The sequence below is a fragment of the Barbus barbus genome (genome assembly GCF_936440315.1).
Source record: "Barbus barbus genome assembly, chromosome: 37".
Classification (NCBI taxonomy): Eukaryota; Metazoa; Chordata; class Actinopteri; order Cypriniformes; family Cyprinidae; genus Barbus; species Barbus barbus.
This window is the reverse complement of record NC_136715.1, coordinates 21,641,478-21,655,828: the sequence shown is the minus strand read 5'-3', so window position 1 is coordinate 21,655,828 and position 14,351 is coordinate 21,641,478. Positions and strand designations below refer to the sequence as shown.

General features: G+C 36.9%; 1 protein-coding gene across 1 annotated transcript in view; it reads right to left on the bottom strand.

Annotated features, from left to right (window-relative positions):
- Positions 1-14,167, bottom strand: part of LOC306856768 (arf-GAP with coiled-coil, ANK repeat and PH domain-containing protein 3-like) — a 73,445-nt gene extending 59,278 nt beyond the window's left edge. The window contains exon 1 of the mRNA XM_079396211.1: positions 13,952-14,167. Within this exon, the coding sequence (XP_079252337.1) occupies positions 13,952-13,998 (47 nt within the window). The 5' untranslated portion in view covers positions 13,999-14,167. The remainder of the gene's footprint in view (positions 1-13,951) is intronic.
- Positions 14,168-14,351: the final 184 nt, after the last annotated feature.

Genomic DNA, 14,351 nt, shown 5'->3' with positions numbered 1-14,351 from the left:
GTACCTATATAGTCCACCGAAAAGTCCATTCTAGGAAAACATGATAGTACAGTCTGCGAGGACGCGCAATGCTAGATTTTACTCCATTATCATTACTCCAGTCTTCAGTGTCACATGATCCTTCAGAAATCATTCTAATCATCATCATCCTCCTCAATATTTAAACAGTTGAGTAGATCCAAAGATCAGCATTTATCTGAAATAAAAAGCTTTTGTAACATTATACACTATGCTGTTACATGCCATTTTAATTTTTAGTTACATGTTATTTTAATTTTTTGTTTATTTTAAATATTTCTATTTAGCCTTATTTTTATTTCAACTTCAATAGTTTAATTAGTTTTAAATATAAATTTTTTTTTTATTTTGTTCCAATTTTTTTTATTTCAGATTTAGTCATTAAAGGGATAGTTCACCCAAAAATGGATGTGGGAACCAAACAGTTGATGGTAACCATTGATTTCTATAGTATTTTTTCAATAAAGTCAATTGCTATACCGTTGACTTAGTTGGATTAGAGGTTGGATCAGAGGTTGGATCAGAGGTTGGATCAGGGGCAGTCGTGGCCTAATGGATAGAGAGTTGGACTTGTAATCTGAAGGTTGTGGGTTTGAGTCTCAGGTCCAACAGGGATTGTAGGTGGGGGAGTGAATAACCAACACTCTCTCCACCCTCAATACCACGACTGAGGTGAGACCCTTGAGCAAGCCACCGAACCCCCAACTGCTCAGCATTGGCTGCCACTGCTCCGGGTGTATGTTCAACTTTCCTTTCCCTATACACAAACATGTTTTCATAAGAGGGACACACAATCCAGTGAGCCAGAAAGGAACCTATCAGAAGTCTAAATTAAACAGAGCAGAAGTCAAGTAATAGCTGCAAAAAAAAAAGTGCATTATCACCAGAACCATATTAAAAATTAATATAAAGCAGGCGTCCAGATTCCTCCTGTCCACAAATAGGACACTCAGAAACTAGAACTTCCAGGGTTCTTGGGAAATAAGCAGACCTAAAACTTAGAATACATTTTGTAATGCACAAGCCCATAAGCAGACGCCATGCTAGACTCTAATTCCCTAACATATTTAATGCGGCTAACAGCTTGAATAGGCATTATACATTCTCTACTTATTTTACTTCAGTAAGTAGATGTATTCCTGAGTGAAAGAGGATATTCAATAAACAAATGCACGGCAGGGCTTGATTTTATCCATCAGGAATTGACTGGATGGTGAGGTGTGCTTTCTTCTCTATCACAAGTGGGTTGATAAAACAGACATTTTTAGAGCAAGTTATTATATTTTGATAAAACATTGTGTCAAAACACTTTTTTTAGAGTTATGGGTGCTGATGAATCATTCACAATGAGACTAGGAATATATATTTATGTAAATGAGGTCAATTTTGATTTTTAAACTTTTTTAAAAAAAAATCTTGAAATCCTATAATTACAGGCAATGGATTAGAAGAAGGGATGCTTTAATTTCAACAAGTTAATTGCTGACAAAAAAAACACAGATCACGTTTTCAGGCTATTTGAAGTTTGATTTTGACATGAAGTGGTGATATATATATAAGTCTGTGTATTGCTTACTTACAATTTAATTAGACTTACTATTAACACTATCATTTTGTTCATTCAGATTGATTTGCGAACGCGAAATGTGCACAAACACAAGAGGTGGGATTTATCAAATGAACCAACCAAAGCTCATCATAACCAGTCATAGCCAATCATATCGTGATGGAGGCATTGCCTCCTCTCATGTTACTTTCCAAATTCATTGTCAGTTACCCCCCACCAAACCCAGGGGGTCTGTTAAAACCAGGGCTTGAAAACGAAAAAAAAAAGTCAATCGGTTCACTCCGAGCAGAATCGATATTTTAACGTTTCCGTTCCTGCGTTCCTCTGTAATATTACCGTTCCGAAACCGGTTCGAGTAGAAAAAATAACGGTTAATACCGTTATTTTTAAAATGGTCTTTGCCTATAATAATAATAATAATAATAATAATAATAATAATAAAGTACAGTGTTTTCTTTACACAAAAATAAATAAAAAAATACAGAAAGAGATGGTATCTTATCCCGCTGCCAATACAGCATCATCTTTTCTAGATTTTTACATTTCTAAATGTATGCTACTAAACAAAATAAAAAAATCTATTAATGCTTTAAAGATTTAAAAATGTTTGCTGCAAATTGTTTAAAAAAAACGCTACTTGTATAAAATTGCGTTTTGAGAAAGAAAAAAAAAAGAAGAAAAAAGCCAGTCGTGTCGCATTTTATTCGGCTATTATTCAGAAGTGATGTAGGCTAAAATGCCGGTAAATCAAAAATATTTACAAACATTATAAACACAGTTATTAGTTTTTCTCCACAACAAATTCTCTAAACTTAAGGATATAGCCTATAGGCTATAAAAACGTCATTCCAAAAACAAATTAAAGGTGAAACTGATGCCTACCTCTCTCACTCGGCACAAATCCAAATGTTTCCATATTCTCGACGTATACTAAAATATTATTTATAAGCTTTTACTTTCATCGACGTAAAACATCATCCTTCACGTCGGCAATAACAGCACAGTGAGGCGGTGGTCACGCTGAACGCAACAGATTGGACAACGGAGCACTGTAACTTTTTACACGTTTCTTTAACTATTTTATTTTGATAATGAACAGGCTGCAATGTCGCAAAAATATGTGTCTTTGTGCGCGTGAGGCGCCAGCGCGATATGGTCATACCAACGCTGGTTGGTTATACAGATGCAAGACATTATTTAAAACTGTCAAGCTATTGCAAAACAAATAAAACTGTAAAATAAAACTGTAAAGCTTTTGCAAAATAAAGAAAACTACTTTCTGCCGTCTCGTTGTCCGTCCGAGAACGTTGGAATGAACCGTAGGCCTAACTCAGCATATTTTTTTCTTTCGTTTTATTAATCTGTCAATGATTTACCTGAAATATATTTAGTGTATAGGCATATATGTTCCTTTTTATGTAAGCCTATAGTTGAATCCATCTTACAATGTCGTCGGATAAACTCTAACGTCAGTGTTCTGACGATTTGTGCTACACTGTCAGATTTTGCTACCTCCCATTAAAACAGATGGTAGCAGAATTCCTTGCCATTGCGACTAGGGTTCACAGCTGAGCACGGGCGGCATTTCACTCGATGGATGCGTCAGCATCATATTTGCATAGTCTGTACTACTTGAATTCCTGATTGGTTGACAGCAAATTTCAAATATTAAATGGAACGATAAAATAACGTTATTAACCGGTTAATGGCCATTTCAAATTTTCGATTCTGCTCGGAACTATAAAATTTGATTTAGTTTCTGTTTCCGGTTCTGTTCCAGTCAAACTTTTGTTCATTTCCGGTTTTCGTTTTCGTTCCTTGAACCGGTTCAGAGCCCTGGTTAAAACTCACTGGGCTCAGGGGAGGCAAAAGAGACACTGTAACTTTCTCCACTGGTATCGCTGCTGGACAGCTTTACTTTAGAAAAATTAGAAATTTATACACTTTTTATGTCATTATTTGTAATATTTGCTTTATTTTTGTACTATGATTTTATATTCTCATTCAATCTTTTGTGTAGGCACTGCCTCCCTTGACAATATTTGAACATTTTTTGTACAACTGCTTCAGAATTCTCATTTTCAGTATTTATTGTGTCTGTAATTAACATTGTTGAGCCAAATCGTGGCCTAATGGTTAAAGAGCTGGACTTGTAATCCAAAGGTTGCGGGTTCGAGTCTCGGGCCGGCAGGGATTGTAGGTGGGGGGAGTGAATGTCCAGCGCTCTCTCCACCCTCAATACCACGACTGAGGTGCCCTTGAGCAAGGCACCGAACCCCCAACTGCTCCCCGGGCGCCGCAGCATAAATGGCTGCCCACTGCTCCGGGTGTATGTTCACGGTGTGTGTGTGTTCACTGCTCCGGGTGTGTGTTCACGGTGTGTGTGAGTTCACTGCTGTGTGTGTGTGTGTGTTCACGGTGTGTGTGTGTTCACTGCTGTGTGTGTGCACGTTGGATGGGTTAAATGCAGAGCACGAATTCCGAGTATGGGTCACCATACTTGGCTGAATGTCACTTCACTTACACTCAAATGTCCTTTTACCCATAAATTGAAAATCCCACAACAAAAGCCAATACAGTCACATACAGTCTATGATTTTGTAAAATCTCTCAAATTCTAATTTTATAAACCACTCTAAGCAGATAAACACAGCTCGCTGTCCAGACCCTTCGATATGAGCGACAATGAGCCCTTTGTAGTAAAGATACGGGTGTACAACCAAGATTAACAGGGTTCTTTCAACAGATAGCACTGTCATGAATCACTAGACTCACTAGCCTAAGGGAACATGCCTTCAGCATTGTGTAGGACCGGATAAGCAGTCTCCTGCCGGAGCAGCGACAATGTACACCTTCATTGTGTCAATAGATTGAGAAGATACAGGAGATTACTTCACAGGCTTCATCTTGATAATGTAAGTCAAAGTCTTCAGGATCTGACCATTCTGGTTTCTGTTATTCTTCTGTTGTGCTTCTGCGATGTTCTTTTGTTCTTCTACAGAACACAAAAGAAGATATTTTGAGGAATGATTCAACTGTTTGTGTACATAATGAATGTCAATGGGGTCCAAAACAAAACCGGGAAACCCATTAACTTCCAATTGTAAAGCCTGACATCAACAGATCAACAGACAGCAATACCTCTAAAAAAAACCATTCCAAATGTGGCGCAATGAACAAACGTATCAATCTGTCTGCATGTTTCACTAATCTTCAAAATGTGATGTGCGAGACACAGCATGTAGACAGTCCAAGAAATGGGTAATCCATTGGAATGAAGTACAAATTGCCCAACATGTTTATTCTGAATGAGGCAGGTATTATGTCAATGGGCATTGGCCTGGTTGTGGAGATCAATGACCAATAACACAAAATAGATGAAGAAAATATGTTGGACAGGTTGTGTGCCAAAGTATTTCTAGATTATTTGATCATTATAACAAAGCCTGACCAAATTACATGAAGGCAAATATTTATTTTCCTAACTACCAAATAATTTACACAGCAGACCAGAGTGACATCTCAATTTGCTGTGCTGCTTTGATGTCCTTCAGTGGCACTGGCATGGTTTTGACATGAAAGAGGACGTCCTGGTATTCCCAGCATGTGCTTGAAGCCACGGTGGAACAGTTTTCACAAGAAAAACAGTTCAGAGTTTAAACTTTATTACAAGCCTTTCTTTCTCTTGGATCTGATTTACGGTGAACACTTGGGTAGTGACTAACTGTGCAAACCTGAATGTTGGCTTGTCAAATAAATCTGCAAGGAAACCAAAATATGGAGGGTCAATATGGGTCAATGACATGATGCAATTCAATGCTCCCCTTCTATGATGAAAAATTCATTCAGATTTCTTAATATAAGTCCCAGTTGAAAAACAAGTACACTTTCATAATGTACTTAAAGTGCTTTATTTTCGTGCACTAATTTTGTACTTAATATACGTGAAAATAAGTGATTCTTTAGTACTTCTTAAGATAAACTTAAGATCATCTAAGTGTACTCAACTGTGCTATTTTAAGACACCGTGAATATGAACTAAAATGCACTTTTAACATACTATCTTTGTATTTAAAAAGTGTAGCACACCCCATCTTTCATACACTAGTACACTCAAGTGTACTACAAGTGGTGACTAAATACATTTTTTAAATATAGAGATAAATGTCAAAAACCCATTTTAGTTCATATTCATGGTGTCTCAAAATAGCACAGTTGAGTACACTTAGATGATCTTAAGTTTATCTTAAGAAGTACTAAATTAGTTTTAGTATATTAAGTACAAAATTAGTGCACAAAAATAAAGCACATTAAGTACATTATGGATGCGTACTTGTTTTTCACCTGGGAAGTCTCGCTAAATAAGTGAAATTCTTGAAAGAAAACCAACTTAAGCATAGTTTGGCTTGATCTTTTTTTATTTTAATTCTTTTTTTTATTTCATAGGATTTTTTTTTTTAATGAATTATTTGAAAAACAGTCATTGGCCATTCAGGTCATGTGGGGCAACCAACATGAAGATAAAAATCCAGCACAGTGTATCAAGGCCAATATGTCTCACCAGATTATTTGACATTTTATGACAAGGCAAGGTTAGTTGACATTGTAATGTAATGTCATGTCATGTGGTGCGACATTTCTATTGCGATCAATTGTACATTAATTAATTCCTGTTATTGCTCTCTGAAGCTCTTTTGTATGCAGAGAAAGATGAGATTCAGGGTTTAATCCAGGTCAAACAACCGACCTAATGAAACATGCCTACTGTGAAAACCTGTTTCATAGGATAAATCCGTTGGGATTACTGCGCTTATGACAAGATATATAGCGTATGATCAAATACTAGAGCCCAGAATGCAATTATCATTCAATCCACTGAGTACTTTCTTTCAAACATTAGAGAATCAGATTTATGTATCAGGTTAATAGCCATCTATTTTGTCTTGACCTTTCTAATGAAATACCGTTCACTAAATCGATGTGCGCAGAATCACCAAAGTCGCTGGGATATGGCAAGCTTAATGTTTAATTTATCTTCTATGGGTTTTGACTGTTCGTCAGCGTGTGATTTGGAATAGTGGGCCACTCCAGTGAAGCACACGCCGAAAAAGCCTGTTGCCATGGCAGCCAGTCACTGCCAATGATATCAGCTCACACTGGTGTACACATAAGGAAGCAGAGGACATCATAATGATTATTTACAAAAGGTGATGCTGGAGAGAACGGATTACATCCTGTTGACATTTGTGATAGAATGAGGTTGTATGTTTATGAAAGCGGGCGTATTAATATTACAACCTAGAATGAAGATCAAGGCCTTTCCGTAGAAATACAATAGATTTAGACTAAGCGTTCCTTCAGGTTATGGTCATTAACAATATATATATATACACATACATATATACATACATACAATTACTTCTTGAATATTGGCGTTTTATAATGTTGCATTTTGTTATGTGCAGTTTTATAGAAATTTGTATTTGCTGTAGTTTCATAGAAAAACGCTCTACGGTATCTCAAGGCTTATCCCCCCCAATTCATATACAATACAAACAATGAAAGTATTGCATGATTCAAATACAGCAATTCTTATTTTTCCATCTATACATACACTACAGAGTGTGCATAGACGGAAATTCACAACAAAAGTGAATTTAGGAGCAGCAAAGACCAGGTGGTGGCTAAAGGATGGTTTGAGCATTATAGCAAAAGGCTTGTATCATGTTCTCCCGATCGGTTCCTTGTCATCTTAACCCATACATTCTTCTCATGCATTCCAGTCAGCCGATTAAGTAAGCCCATCCATTAGAAGCACATGCTGTGTTCCAGGGTCACGACCCGTTATCTGTCTGTTTCCCTCACTGTAGGATCCCAGAGAAAAGTAGTGGTTTCCTATAACTATAGTGAACAAACAGAAAAGATAGTGTTGTGCCGCTCAGTGAAAGCATTTGAGAGGCCATCACTTGTTTGTCATCTTTGGAGCCTGTGTTGTCGGGTGTAACAACAGCATGAATTAAGTTTGTCAGAACGGTTTACTCAATTCCCCCGTCTGTGACTTCTTGAGACAAACTTGATTTTGTTGTTTGACGGTTCGGTTTTAATCCACAGAGGAAGTAATGAGGCTTACTGTAAACCAACCACACACATCAGAGCGAAGCCTTGTGGGCCACTGTGTGTAAACGAGCACATTTCTGTGAAAGGCAGGTGTGACAGGAGTCGTCACATGCCAGTTCTACAGCATTGTCAAAGAAGCAGCCGCTGGCGGTCATGAAGAAAGAATGAATGAAGGGCATTGTGACAGGTGTGTGAATGACTTCACTTTTGAGTTTGTGAAAAGGCTGTGATGGAAAACTGTTTGCCACATGTTGTTGCACTTACATTCACTGACAAAGCTTTCTTGAAAACAGCAGACCTCACAATAGAGGGCCTGTCACTCTTTAACAGACCCAGCGGTAGGAGCGGCAATATTGAGGCAAATCACGATCCGATCCAGGGAATCACAATCTGATTCATGAACTACATTTTTGCCTTATTTATTCATTAATTAGTTAGTTTAGCAACCTAAAATATATTTATTTGTGCATTTGTATTAAATTACTCATAAGTAGGCTACTTTATAAAATAATAAATTAAAACAAATGCATATAAAAGTTTTGTTTTGCTTTATTTTTTAATGTTTCCTTAATGAAATTTGACATGCTGAATATGAAAATCACATTACATTTTATGTATCATATATTTTATGTAACATATATGTTGACAATTCATACAAGCTAATATTTATGCATAATTACATGCTACATGCCTCATACTGAGTTAACAACGGGTTAACATAAACAGTTACCAAAAGTGAGTTATCCAAAACTTCACAGGTGTACGTTGGATGATTTTTGTCCTACGATGTTCTGGAATGTTCCAGAAAGCACTAGAATATTACAGAAACTTCTAGAGTGCTTCATCCTTGCAAAAGCAAAATATGTTTTAAACAGGCAAAATTAGTACTAAAATGTATCTGTACTAATCCAATGTTTCATAATTAATGATATAAGTTATAAGATTTCATTTACCAAAATATTGATGCTATGTGAAAAAAATAGTACAATAATAATCAGCATCACAGAATTTCAGAAGAACCATAAAAAATGTGTTACATTGCTGTTCCATTATTCACAGACAGTGGCTAATGCACAGATCTAGTTCAGATGTTTTGTCATAACTGGCTGTCTACATTATTTTGCATCTTTCGAGCATTCAGAGATGAAAGTGTGCATTTGAAAGCAACCGTCTGCCAGTAAGTGAGATTTGTGTATCCAATATGTATCACATTCCAAATGGCATTAATGATGCCTTTGTATTGCATTTGAAAGGCATATTGATAATTATATCTTGTTTTTTTTTTTCTCCTTGTTTGATATGTTATTGTTTTGGTTTATTTGTTGATGTATTATTATCATGATGATAATATTGTGTTAGGTCATGTGACCTTTGATCACCTAGAGGTATAAAGAGAGGCACATCAGTGTTGTTAATTTGTCTGATGAAGAGCCTGCGCGCTCGAAACGTGTCACACTATGCAAAAGTTTTTTTAAATAAATTTTGGTGTTTGCATCCTGTGCAATGAAACTTTGTGCAGTACAAAATTATGGACCATTTTCGCCAGCGCAAACTGCATTTTGGCATTAAAATAGCACTGCCAGGATTTACTAAAGACATGCAGTGAAGACTTAGCGCTGAAAAGGCATGGACACAGTTATTTTTGCACCTGAAATATAGGATATGCATTTGTAGGAGTTTCCCTTTCAGACGCGAGAGTATTAAAATGAATCAGACAAGGCGATTTACTAACGTTTGCACTCGTCAAATTACTGGTATTTGCGCCATTATTTAAAGGGTTACTTTGAAACGACATGGGGGTAAGTGATTAATGACAAAATCTTCATTTTGGGGTGGAGTAACCCCCATAGTTTCGCTGTAATTCTTGGGCACTGACTAGTTCTCTGAACTGAACATCCAATCAGAGTTCTCACTCTTGCCGGTGGCCCTGACGCCGACGTGAGCCGACGAGTGGAACACACCAAACAAACTATGATAGTAGTTACTACGATAAATATGAAGTCCTACAACAAATATAATATATATATATTTAAATCCTGTAAATATATTTGTGCTCCTTTCTGATGCGCTCCATCAGGCAGTCTTTTAAATTCAACTGTTACTCAATTGCTGCTAAAAAAAACTCGAAATAGAAACAAGCGCATTGTTTTCAGTTGATTATATTTACATAATGTCAAATCCATTGAAAAGGAAATGTAACAGAGTCTGACTGACTAAAGCTTCCAATGAAAACGGTAAGGCTGATCACACATAAATCTAGAGATCTAAAAACATAATAATATATTTGTTTATTTATATAGCAACATTATGGAAGCCCATTTCCGCCACAGAATAAAAAATTTAAAAGGTTATTGTGACTTTGTATCTCATAATTCTGACTTTTTTCTCAGAATTGTGTGATATAAACTCGCAATTGCGATTCTAGGAACATATCTTGTGCTTAAATTCTTGTTGTGGTTGCTGTCAGTAAACCTTAGGTTAAAAAAAACAACAACGCGGTAAGAAAAAAAACAATACAATGTAGTAAGACCGGGAATGCATTTATATTACACCCAACATACTTCATCAACGGTCTAGACGGACGTTTTACTTCAGGACATGCTATAAAAGTTCAGACGCAACACTGTCCCACCTAGATAGATATTTCAATCAGCCGATTGCACTTCATGCAAGTATCTCTTTAGTGCAGTATGTACTGCAGCCACACCTGATTTCCCATAATCCTACCTGCAGGTTGAAGCATGCAGAAACCATGCCTGCACCTCCACCTTTCCTAAAGCTGACAGCCTGATTGAATGAATGGGCAGATCATTTTGGTTCCTGCCTCCTCCTCTCCACGTCCCGGTTTCACTGTTATACAACAGCAGCTGGCTGTCCGTCAGCATGTCCACATACACACTGCGGTGCCCGCCAATTCTGTTCTGTTCATTTGTTTGGCACGAGTGACTCAGTAGAGGATCATGTTTTGTGTGAAACTGAGTATTCTTCCAAGAGCTGACTGTTTCTGTAGATGCCCCAGTTACTTTCTAACTGGAAATCGTGATTTTAGAGGAAACTAGACAGAAATTCCTTTGATAGTCTATAGGAAACGTCTAATACTTAAAGAGATAGCTCACCCAAAAATGAAAATTCTGTCATTAATTACTCGCCCTCATGTCGTTCCAAACCCATAAGACCTTTGTTCATCTTAAAAACACAAATTAAGATATTTTTGATGAAATCTGAGAGCTCTCTGGCCCTCCATAGACAGCAAGGATATTACCACGATCAACGCACAGAAACTTAGCAAGGACATCTGTAAAATAATCCACGTGACATCAGGGGTTCAACCGTAATTTTACGAAGCTACGAGAATCATTTTTGTGTACAAAGAAAACAATAATAACATTATTTATTCAGCAATTCTTCTCCCTGAGTTACCATCTTCAGCTATTTTGGAGAGTACCCCAACGTAATGAGCGTTGTTTACGTTCAGCATGCGCACGCTGTCTACTGAACGTAAACAAAACTCAAAAAATCGATTACGGCTGATTTCCATTAGTAAATTTACTGTAATTTTTACTGTAGATTTTAGCAAAGCTAAAACTAGATCTTACGAGTGATTTCCACCAAAGGCAAGGTCTTGTGTGCCATGTTCAGAATGGAATACCAGCTTACTAAGTATACATTGTATACTGCCTATTATTTTTTTAAACAGTATGTGAAAAAGTATTAACCAATCATAAACTTTTAAAACAGTAGAATGCTATATGGTTTTCACATATCCTCATCACACTGCATGCTATGAAATTCAGTTTAGTTCATGTTATTTTACATTTTATAACTCATTTTGTATATAATAATCAGAGTAAATGTAGATCAATTCTTTGCATTTTGCATGCTAAAGTTGTCCTTACTCTTATTTGGCTCTTAAATCAACAGCATTAGCCCCCACCAGGTCTGGAGCATTATGGCGTTTGTTACGTTACATCAGACTGTATATTACACGAGGGCCTGTTCCAATACCTAAACTTGTGCCACTTGAGAGCATGTGCACACAGACAGGAAGTAAGTGCACAAGACTGTCCTAAAACTGCTAAATGGACAGTTGTTATACAACAAACCCATACAATAGGTGCATCCCAAATCGGGTACTTTTTATGAAGAATTTCTTGAAGTGTAGCATCTTCCTTTCCTTTAAAAGACTGTCTGACATGTCACAACGTCAAAAGGTGGTGTGTTCTAAAATAAAAAGTGCATCTGAATGCACTGAATGTAAAGCACATTTTATGAAAACATAAATCTATCCATCCATTCTCCATTCTTGTCCCATGTAGGGTCATGGAGATGAACAGTCACTCTTCACCAGAATCTACTGTGTGGCTTATGGTCCCTAGAGTGTGTTAGTCCTTAAGCATCAGTGAAGCTGGGAATACTGGATGTCTGCCCAGAACATCAACCCCTCTCAGAGACTCCACATCTCCATAACCCTGCTGCCTGCCTTTCAAAAGTCCTTGATGCCTCAGAGGCACAAAGAGGCAGAGAAGGACAATGCTGGATAAATGTCTACGTGCATGATGGAGTACTGAATATTACTGCTGTAGAATGAAGTTCACGATGCCTCAATGTCTCACATGGAAGACAACAGATGAACTGAACAGATGGAGAACAAGTCCAGTTTCTCCTGTGTCCTCAACAATCATGTATGATGAATCATTTCCCCACATGACCGGCAAGAGCTGTGACATTCGGACATTGCTACTTTACTCTCATTAATGCTTCAAGACAATTTTAATAACAAATTGTTCAATTTTAGTCTGTTCGTCACATAATCCACACGTTTTCTTTTTTACAATTGAATTGTATGAACCATTTTTATGAGATGTGACTCAAGCGCTTTAGTTCCCATTCACTGAAATTGGAAAAGAGCAACTAGAACATTCTTCAGAATTTATCATTTTGGGTTCCACACAATTGGATTGGATTATTTAATATAAAAAAACATAAAACAATATTATGTTCATGGATAGTTTATGCATGTCATGCATTGTCAGCACGATCTCCCGGCAATTCGTACATATTTTACAAGGTGGCTAATTTTTACAAATGACCAACACTTAACCACGCCCCTAAACTCACCCATCACTGAAGTTTAGACAAAATCATAGGAGTGAGGTCGTAGGAATTAACCACCTCGTAAAATACGTACGAATTGGTCGTGAGATAACGTTGGCATTTTACATGATAATAATTCACTTATTACTGTATTTAAATATGCTATATAAATAAATGCTACTTAATTACTCGTTAAATACTGGCAATATTTTCATTTTTGAGTGAACTATTCCTTGAAGTCAGTGGTTTGCAACAATATTCAAAGGCCCCATAACTTTTTACTCATAATTTGTATCCGATAACTAGAAAAATAGGCTATTCATTATAAAAATGAGTATGATTTATAAGAAAATATTACGTTTTCTACTTAAAATGTCACGTTTAATGCAATGTGTTACACTTAATAACTCAAATAAACATCTGCAAACAATATTTCGCTTGTTTATTGCAAACGAACAAAAAGTGAGTCTGTTGATGACTATTATGATTAATAATAATGACTACTAAAAGACTGTACTCTGATCTCAGATAACAAGATATAATCTTTAGTATCAATGACTCCATTCATTTTTTCTGTAGCTTATTAATGTGCATATGCTCAAATATACAGCCGATGAATATAAGGGAGCGTCCTTCAAAACACATCTGTAGTTCATCCCATTTACAATTACGATTCGCGTGATAATTAATGCCTTTATGAATCATGTAAATGCAGTGTCTCTGCATTAGTAATCATGATACTTGGCGTGTAGAGCACAGCAACGCCCCCCTTGATGAATTCATCAGAACATCATCACTGCATTCGGTTTCGTGATGCTTTTGCATTAATTAATCTCATTTAAATGAATCCATCAACATCTGTAACACAATTATACAACAAATCAGCCATACTGAGCTATTGCGTGTCCTTAAAGAGCCCTCATTCATTCAACTGGTCCCTAGAAATCCCTATGCTGCCTATATAGCCAGCTCACTATGTAGTACCAATAAGACAATATTGTAATATATTAAATAGACATAAAGCCCGACCTGATTTGAGACTCGTCGTGTTTTAAAATCAAACCAGATCCCCAAACAAGCATGCCTATAACAATTAAGCATAAACACATGATGTGTGTGCTGTTTAAAGCGAATCACATGCAAACATGTTCTTACCTGAATCGGGGTGAATCCTTAATGCATTCCTCAAAATCCACCGTCATTTTTGCTGTTATTCCGTCTTTCAGTTAAAAATGTTGCATAGCATTGCCGGTGGCTGTAATACACCAAAATGTGAAAAGCGAGTGTATCTCTTTCCCCGGTAAAACAGTGACACTGACACACTGCTACAGATCTCTGCGCGAGCTAAGGGACCGTCGTCAAACATGCGGCAGAAGCACATAAGGGAGCGTCCTCCAAAAGCATCCCACATTTTTACTGTAGTTCATCACATCTGTACATCAGGGGGCCTGTGGGGGCCTAGGCAACCTCATTCAGCTTCTAAAGACACCAGTCTCCGTTTACAACACATTAACTGAGTGAGTATTATGAAACCATATCTCCATGCTTATTTCAT